The sequence below is a fragment of the Monodon monoceros genome, unplaced genomic scaffold (assembly GCF_005190385.1).
Source record: "Monodon monoceros isolate NGI ecotype Baffin Bay Population unplaced genomic scaffold, NGI_Narwhal_1 Super_Scaffold_15, whole genome shotgun sequence".
Taxonomy (NCBI): Eukaryota; Metazoa; Chordata; class Mammalia; order Artiodactyla; family Monodontidae; genus Monodon; species Monodon monoceros.
The window spans coordinates 9462152-9470254 of record NW_021703771.1 but is presented as its reverse complement, the minus strand read 5'-3'; the positions used below and the strand labels follow the sequence as shown (position 1 = coordinate 9470254).

The 8103-nt window shown below is 45.0% G+C and overlaps 1 protein-coding gene across 1 annotated transcript in view; it reads right to left on the bottom strand.

The window, feature by feature from the left end:
* The window catches only part of KHDC3L (KH domain containing 3 like, subcortical maternal complex member), a 1497-nt gene extending 482 nt beyond the window's left edge, over nucleotides 1-1015 (bottom strand). The window contains exons 1-3 of the mRNA XM_029223380.1: nucleotides 847-1015; nucleotides 492-695; nucleotides 28-247 (exon numbers count right to left, since the gene is read on the bottom strand). Coding sequence (XP_029079213.1) covers nucleotides 28-247; nucleotides 492-695; nucleotides 847-1015 — 593 coding nt within the window. The remainder of the gene's footprint in view (nucleotides 1-27; nucleotides 248-491; nucleotides 696-846) is intronic.
* Nucleotides 1016-8103: the final 7088 nt, after the last annotated feature.

Sequence of the window (8103 nt, the reverse complement as noted above, 5' to 3'; positions counted from 1 at the left end):
GCCGCCTCCCGGGCAGCGCCGGGGGACCGCTGGGTCGCCGCCTCCCGGGCCGCGCCGGGGGACCGCTGGGTCGCCGCCTGCCGGACCGCGCCGGGGGACCGCTGCGTGGCCGCCTGCCGGACCGCGCAGGGGGATCGCTGGGTCCCGGCCTCCCGGGCTTCGCCGGGGCACAGATGGGTTGCCGCCTGTCGGACTGCACTGGGGGACCGCTGGGTCGCCGCCTCCCGGGCAGGAGACTTCTCAGAGCCTGGAAGAAGAGCAAAGACAGGAGGTCGCACCTGTGTCCCACATACTCTCCACATAAGGAGTTACCCCTTCGGGCTGCGGGGGTTGGAGCCCGGAATCTGAGAGAACGAGGTCAATTTGCTCCTCTGGATCCCTTGGAAAGAGGAAACCTTCTTCCAGTCGAATTAAGAGGATGAGACCGCTGCCCCGGCACAGCCAGGACGCACCAGAATCCCTCCCAAGGAACCCAGGGCCTGCCTAGGTACCTTTCATTGTTCCCGGCCCCGTACTTTGCGCCCGGAGTTGGCGGTGATAGTCAGCCAAGTTCATGATCATCGTGTATACATCCTTCTGGTAATAAGGCCGTCCAAATACCAAGATCTCAGCCTCGCCGTCCGGGTCCCACTGATTAACGTGAAGCAGGGTCTGCGACACACACTCGACATGTGGGATGTGCTCTCCGCCCAGGCCTGCGCAGGAAGCAACGAGGTGGTGAGCAGTGGGGCCTGGGAGGGGAGGCAGCGGGGGCCCGGATGCGAGCCAGAGCCGCGAAGAGGCTGCCTGGGCGCGGACAGCCTGCGGTGAGGGGCGTCCTCGGCCTCACCGCTCGGGCCCGCTCACCGAAGATTGCTTCCACCAGCCAGGCCTCCAGGTGAATTGCCCTCGGACTCTTCAGGTACTCGGAGTGAAACCAGTAGGGCCGCTTGGTGAGGTTACCGAGCACCTCGAAGAGCGTCCCTTCTCGCTGCTCCAGCTGAACAAGCGTCGGAAACCGCTTGGGGGCGGCCATGCCGCGGCGAGCCTCGCAGGGGGCTGTGGGTCCGCTGCCAACCGCCGGCCGCGCGTGAGACCCGCCGCCGCAAGGGTCCCCCGGTCTTATATCCAGGGCTTTCGGCAAGCCCCTCCCCCACCCGCGCCCTCCTCATTGGACTCCAGGCCTCGCCTCCGAAGCCCGCAGCCGGGGCTCCTTCCCCGCAAGGCGCAGCTGCGCTGGGGCGCGCGCCCAGGGCGCTCTCGCTGGGCGGTAGCATCTGGATCCTGCCGCTTCCCCGAGCGCCAGGCTAGAGGCCACAACCGGGAAGCTGCGGAAGCCTTAACTGTGGACGCTGGGCGGCCAGGACAGCCCCGGAGACGTAGGGAAGATCCAACGTCGGGCCGACAACTTTCAGAGGAGCGAATCGGTATTTGCAGAGACCCGGGTGCCTTTCAGACAGTTCTAATGGGACCAGTTTAGCGTTCCCGAGGCGTTGGAATAAATTTTAATGGAAAATCTAATTAAGTACGTCGGAAAAACGAACGCTCAAGGAGCAGAAAAAGGTATTCGGAGGCCAAAGTAAGCCCCTCCCCACTTCCTCCTGAACCCTGACCACTGAGCACCCTCCCCAGATGCCACTGCATTTCACGCTTCGGCCTTAACCTGTTAGAGACGGCTGCGCACACCCAACAGCGCCTGGTCCGTGTGGTTTGCACCCCAGAGGGAAATCCCTTGAAAGTAACACGATTATAGCTCCATTTCCTGATTTTTCTGTCCAGCTGAAAGCATTGCCTATTAACTGCGGCCCAGGAAGATGAAGGTACATAGCTCTCCCACCAGTGGTTGGCGTATCATGCCCAGATCCAGCGGCCAGAGAGCCTCGGAATTCAGTCAGGCTCCTTCTTGTTTGCTCTGTGGCCAAAGAAGTGCATGAGAAATTTGCAGGTGTCTGACAGGGTTAAGTCTTCAGACCTAAGCAGAATTTGAATTAGGAGCCAAAGAAGGGCTCCATTCAAAGGATCCATTCAAAGCCTCACGGATGGGATAGACATATAAACGTCCGTGGGTAGACAGAACCATTAGGAGAGTGTATAACTGAAACCCAAGGATCTGGGCTCCGTCACCACCTCCCCTGTAGGTTCTGGGGGCCACTAACATAGCAACTAGAAATTGACATGTGAGGCCCCATCAGTGTCACCAACGAGAATCCAATTCAGGAAGCATCCCCATGAAAATCTCTAGTCTGAAATCTGTTTCTTATATCAAAATGATATAGGATGATTTTTTTTTTCCTTTGGCCACACAGCATGCTGGATCGTAGTTCCTCCACCAGGGATCAAGCCCTGCTCCCTGCAATGGAAGCACAGAGTCCTAACCACTGGACCCAGGGAATTCCCTAGACGATGATATTTTTGTTCCTTGGTTGGCCTAAGAGGATACTGGCAGTTCTATGCGTGTTAATGTCATTTGTGTGTGTGTGTGTGTGTGTGTGTGTAGATCCTTTACTTCATTGAAGTTTCAAAATTGGGTAAAGAAATGCTTAAGAGAATTAAAACCATAGTATTAGTAATTGTGTTAAAAAAGAATCTGTCATTTATGTAAAATCCTAGAATATGCAAACTGATCTGTAGTGATAGAAATCAGGGAGTGATTGTCTGGAGATGGGGTGGAGAGAGGAAGGGAGTGGAAAAAGGCACTAGGATACTCTCGGGGGATGATGGAAATGTGCATTATCTTGATTACAGTGGTGGTTTCACTGGATGTGTCTATATGTCAAAACTGGTCAAATTGTACACATTTTAGTATAAGCAGTTTATTGTACTTTAGATATTCTCCAAAGTGGTTTAAAAAAAGAAAGAAATCCATATACGTGGTGTTTTAGGTTCCTGTAATATTTTAGATAATTCAACATATTAGAGAGACAGTTTTGCAACTCCAATTTAAAATACATAATTAAGTAATGGATTTAGATGTGTGACTTTAAGATGAAATCCTAGTTTATATTCAATATTGGATCACTGAAGAGAACTTCGGGTTCAACGTATTAATGTTTCATTTATTTGGTTTGAAGGTATTAGTAATTGGGAAGTTCTTATTTGTTATTTGATTAAAGTACTTTGCAATCTTTTTGCCATGTGTGAGGATGTTTAGTTAATTAAATATGTCAGTGGGACCTTGTGTCATTCAGAGGCCATTAAACATAATTGTTAAAACTTTCTAGGCTTATGAATAGCATAGTAAGATTTGAAAGTAAAACTTGAAAGCTTAAGGGAGGACTGGTGGTTTGGTTTTTATAATTTGAGAAAATAAAATATTAATTTTCCAAGAAGTCTCTAAACACTCTTTTGAGTGCACAGAATTCACTCTCACAGAAATCATTCTCAACATCTTTCACTGTCTTCCTCCAGCTTACCTAGACTCATGAGACCTGGTATCTTCCCAGTTCAGTTATACAATTTTGTTAGACCAGTATTCAAGTTTATACTATTGTGGTCTTGTAAACAATATTCATAGCTGCATATAGTTTACTATGATTTCTTGCACAAACTTTTGTTTTTCTTGATGTTATACATTCCTTCTTTGTTCAAATACTACTTTTTATTTTTTCAAATGCTTATTTGTCTATGTACTCCTTCATTCGCAGACTCTCCCCAAATGTGTAAATGTCTCTCCAGGACTTCCAGTGGCACGGCAGGCTCTTTATCAGTTCATCCTCACAGTATTGCTCCTGCAGTCTTTTATTTCTTTTTTAATTGAAGTATAGTCGAGGTACAATATATAAATTCCAGGTGTACAATATAGTGATTCACAATTTTTAAAGTTATACTCTAGCTCCTGCAGATGTAACTGCTTTTATCTAAGCCAGCTACTCTCTGGGACCCGCTGTGGATTACTAGAGCCTTTTCTAGTAAGGCTCTCTGGATGCCATGACTTACTTTTTATTCTTGCTTGTTTTTTTTTTTAAGTTTATTTATTGTATTTTTAAATTTTTTTGGCTGCGTTGGGTCTTCGTTGCTGCGCGCAGGCTTTCTCTAGTTGCGGCAAGCGGGGGCTACTCTTCGATGTGGTGCATGAGCTTCTCGTTGCAGTGGCTTCCCTTGTTGCGGAGCACAGGCTCTAGGTACGTGGGCTTCAGTAGCTGTGGCACACGGGCTTAGTTGCTCCACAGCCTGTGGGATCTTCCCGGACCAGGGCTCGAACCTGCGTCCCCTGCATTGGAAGGCAGATTCTTAACCACTGCGCCACCAGGGAAGCCCGCTTGTTTTGTTTTTTATATTTTGGAGTAGTGGTGATAGCATTCAGGCAAAAATTATTAAATTGATACAGGTATAATCATGTTCAAGATGATCCTCGTGGTTCCTAGTGTAACTTATCTTTCCTACTTTCTTTCTTTCTTTTTTTCTTTTTTTTTTTTCCTGCTTTGTTTCTGATTAGCTTCCAGGAAGCTGGGAATGAACTAACTGAATTCCAGGAAGGAAGCAGAGAATTAGAAGCAGAATTGCAGGAAAAATTGGTACAGGCTGAAGACAGAAATAGACACTTGCAGGCTGATAACCAGACTGAAATATGAAGTGGAAGCATTCAAGGTAATTGTGGTAGTAGAAGCTGGTGTCTACTGTGCCGGGTTGATGAAAATGAGAAATACATTTTTTCAGGTGGAGCTTAAGAGCAGTGGGCAACAAAAAAAAAATGTAAAAGCAGGTTGCAAGTGAATTTTTGAAATAAAATGTTTTATTTCGTGGAACCAAGGGAAAGGTGGTTTAGAGTTTAGAAGTTCACTTGGAAACCTCATAGCTGTCAGTTTTCTAGCTATAATGTTTCTAGGTATAATATTGTATCCCTGTAATCTTCAAAGGCTGTCTGATTATTTGACAATAGATTGCTTCATTCTATAGTACTTGAAAATTGTACATATATGTGAAATATGCATTTATTTCATCGTTGTTCGTTATCTCCTCAGTTTTGGAGTCTAGTTTGGGTTAAAATATTAGCTTTAAAATGGAATTTTCAACAGTAAAAGGATTAATCCCTTTCTTTGCACTTCACTACCTGCCTTAGCCAAATGCTTGGGAGTGTTTCTGTGTCCAGGGAGTGGGTGGGTTTGGGGAAGGTGGGGAGGTCCGGTAAGGATAGGGAATTTGGACTCTGAGTGGTAGTCTACCCTGGGCTTACCCATGCTGCATCTAGCCTGAGAACCCAGAGGTTCCCACACCAAGTTCAGGGTTTTTGAGGCAATGCTTTCATTATTTTACTTCTCTTCAGAGAGAGACTTCCTTTCATTTTGATGAAGCCAGTCCTCTGTCATTTCCTAAGGAAGAATGCATGTCTGAAAATATTTTCATTCTATTTGCACAGCTAATTGGACATTTGGCTATAGATTCTTGACTAGAAATAATTTTCCCCTCAAAATTTCATGGTTTGCTTCAGTGTCCCCTAGCTTCCAGTGATGCTTTTGAGAAGTTTAAGCCTTTCTGATTTTAACCTCTGGGAAATGTTCTAAAATTAGTTTGTTCATCATTTTTTCGCATCTGTTTTGTCTTACCTTTTTCTAGAATTCCTGTTTATTCAAAAGTTGGCCTCTGCATCCATATTCTTCCTTTTTAAAAATTTTTCACCTCTTTGCTTTATGCTGTTTGGGGTTGTCTGGTAAGCACTAAAGCTTGGGAACTAAGTGGAAGCTGGAGCATGGGGGCTTGTCTGCACCAGACATGGGCTGAGGGCGGTGTGCAGTCTCTTAGGTTTTCCCACCAGGTTCTCCACTGGGTTGGCCGTCCCTGGAGAGGTTGCAGGCCCATCTCTGCGTTCCTTGCAGCTGTCCTGCTGCCCACAGTTCGTCCCTGCACTTGGAGCTGGTGTCCCAGACCACTTTGCAGGTGAGAGTGAAGACAGGCCTATGTATTTATGACCATTAGCTTGGCCAGCTCTCTAGCCCCCATGTCCCACACAGAGCGGGCTGGGCAAAGGGAGGGAGGGGCCAGGAAGGGATCCCCAGCCTGGATCCCCTTGCCTCCCGTCCCCCCAGCCGGAGCCCACCCCAATCCCTCACAAGACCGAAGGCCAGAAGCGGGTCCCCCGAGTCCCAGATGGTCCCCTGGGCAGGACACCGCTGGGCACACAAGACTGAGGGCCTGGTCCTGGATCCCATGATGCTTCTGCCCCGGGAGTGTGGCCAGTGAGTATTCTCACTGCTTCTCCAACTCTGAAAACGGGCCCTCAGGCACATACATTTATTTCCCTCCTTGTCTGAGCCTGGAGGAAACACTTCTTTGTTAAGTTTTGTACTGCTTGGACAGGACGCGTTTTCTCTTACCTTAGCAGGAGAACCAGCCTTGAGTGGGTGGAGACATCACACAGTCCAAGGTCGCAGGGAGGGTGGACTTTCACTGAACTTGGGAGATACCATTTGAAAGAAGCTTTCTGCTGCACAAAGTGTATTACAATTCTTGTATATTTAAATACACGATACCTTTAGCCCACTCACTCACAAGTGGGACAGCTTGTCCTAAGAAAAATTCAAGAGAAAGACACGGATAAACAGCTCCGAATACTTTGAATATTTCAAAGAATCTAAATATTTACCATTTAGGAGACTTGGTAATAATGATATAGATCTACATTTATGGATATGTAAAAATGTATGTTCGCAGTCTATTCAGTGAAAAAAGGAAGCTGTGAAACAAAACGTATACTATTACTGATGTTAAATAGACATAGTTAATGCAGATAATTAAGAAAAACCAAAACAAACTCTAATGCTTCCCCGCTCCTTTTGGTTTCCTTTCAAGTGCAAGGCTCTATAAAGCATTCTCAGAACAGTATTAGTGAGTAACTCTCACTCCTCTGTTCCCCTTTACCCCATTTTCCCCCTACATTTAGTGATCTGTTGTCTCTTTACTGCTACTAAAACCTTGAATTCCACAGGAATGAACATTTTGGTTCTCTTGTCCCTGCTGTGTCCCCAGCGCAGAGTAGGCACTCAAATACAAGCACCACGAAGACAGGAATTTTTGTTTGTTTGTTCCCCAGTGCATCCTCAACATCTAGAATAGCATCGGCACCTAGGAGGCACTCGGTATATATTTGTTGAAGAACGTCCATCATAACTGGCAGCTTCCTCAGAATCTGGTGTGTAGCATCCATCACGAACAGGACTTCTGTGAGTGGAGAGGAGATCTAACTATTTGTACTAGGTTAAATACCAAGGGTATTTATACTACTTATATAAGTCTTAATATTCCTTGAAAACTAAATAACTGCTTCCATAGCTATTAAAATAGAACTTATGGATTTAGCAAAGTGTTATTGAACCTTTAAATGCCTTAACATTGATAAACGTATTCAAATATTCATGGATTCTTCATTAAAATGTCAAGTTTAATATAAATTTGCTTCCAATGCTTAAAAAAAACAAATTACAAACAAATCAGGATGGTTATAAGAATTATTATCCCAACTACACTTAAATAGGGTACAAAAACTGATATTACCATGGATTTAAACTTTCTTATTTATCTATATTTTATTCCAAATTAATTATTGTACACTCCTTGTGTATGTATTTTTTTGAGATACTTATCTTTCTAGCACTATGATAATCTCATCAGACCCAAAAGGGGAAGGAAGGAAGACTTCATTTTAGACTCTGCAGGTTGTCAATGCATAATATAACATATGGCTTTTAAAGTATCTTGAATGGATAATATACATGGTCCAAAGGCTATACAATGAAGTCTCTTTTCCTCATTTAAACACTGTATCTTTTCAAAGGTCTTCTATGCAAGTACAAAGATATATGTACATATATGCTTTTAAACACAAATGGTAGCATACAGTACACAGTTTGCAGTATTTTTTCACTTAACAATGTATCTTGAGGATGGTTGCATATTGAACCTGACTTCACCTGAGATACTACAAATTTACTTCTATTTTTCTTTCTCATGCTACAATAGAAATTTCATGAGGATGAGGACTTTTGCCTTTTTCACTGCTTTTTATTTTTTAGGCTTCCTACATTGTAAATATGTATTTATCTTGTTCATGAATCTTTACCTTGTATTCTGTGTTTTGCTTTGATCAGACATGCTGTTGCAATATATATCCTTGTACATGTGGGAGTATAT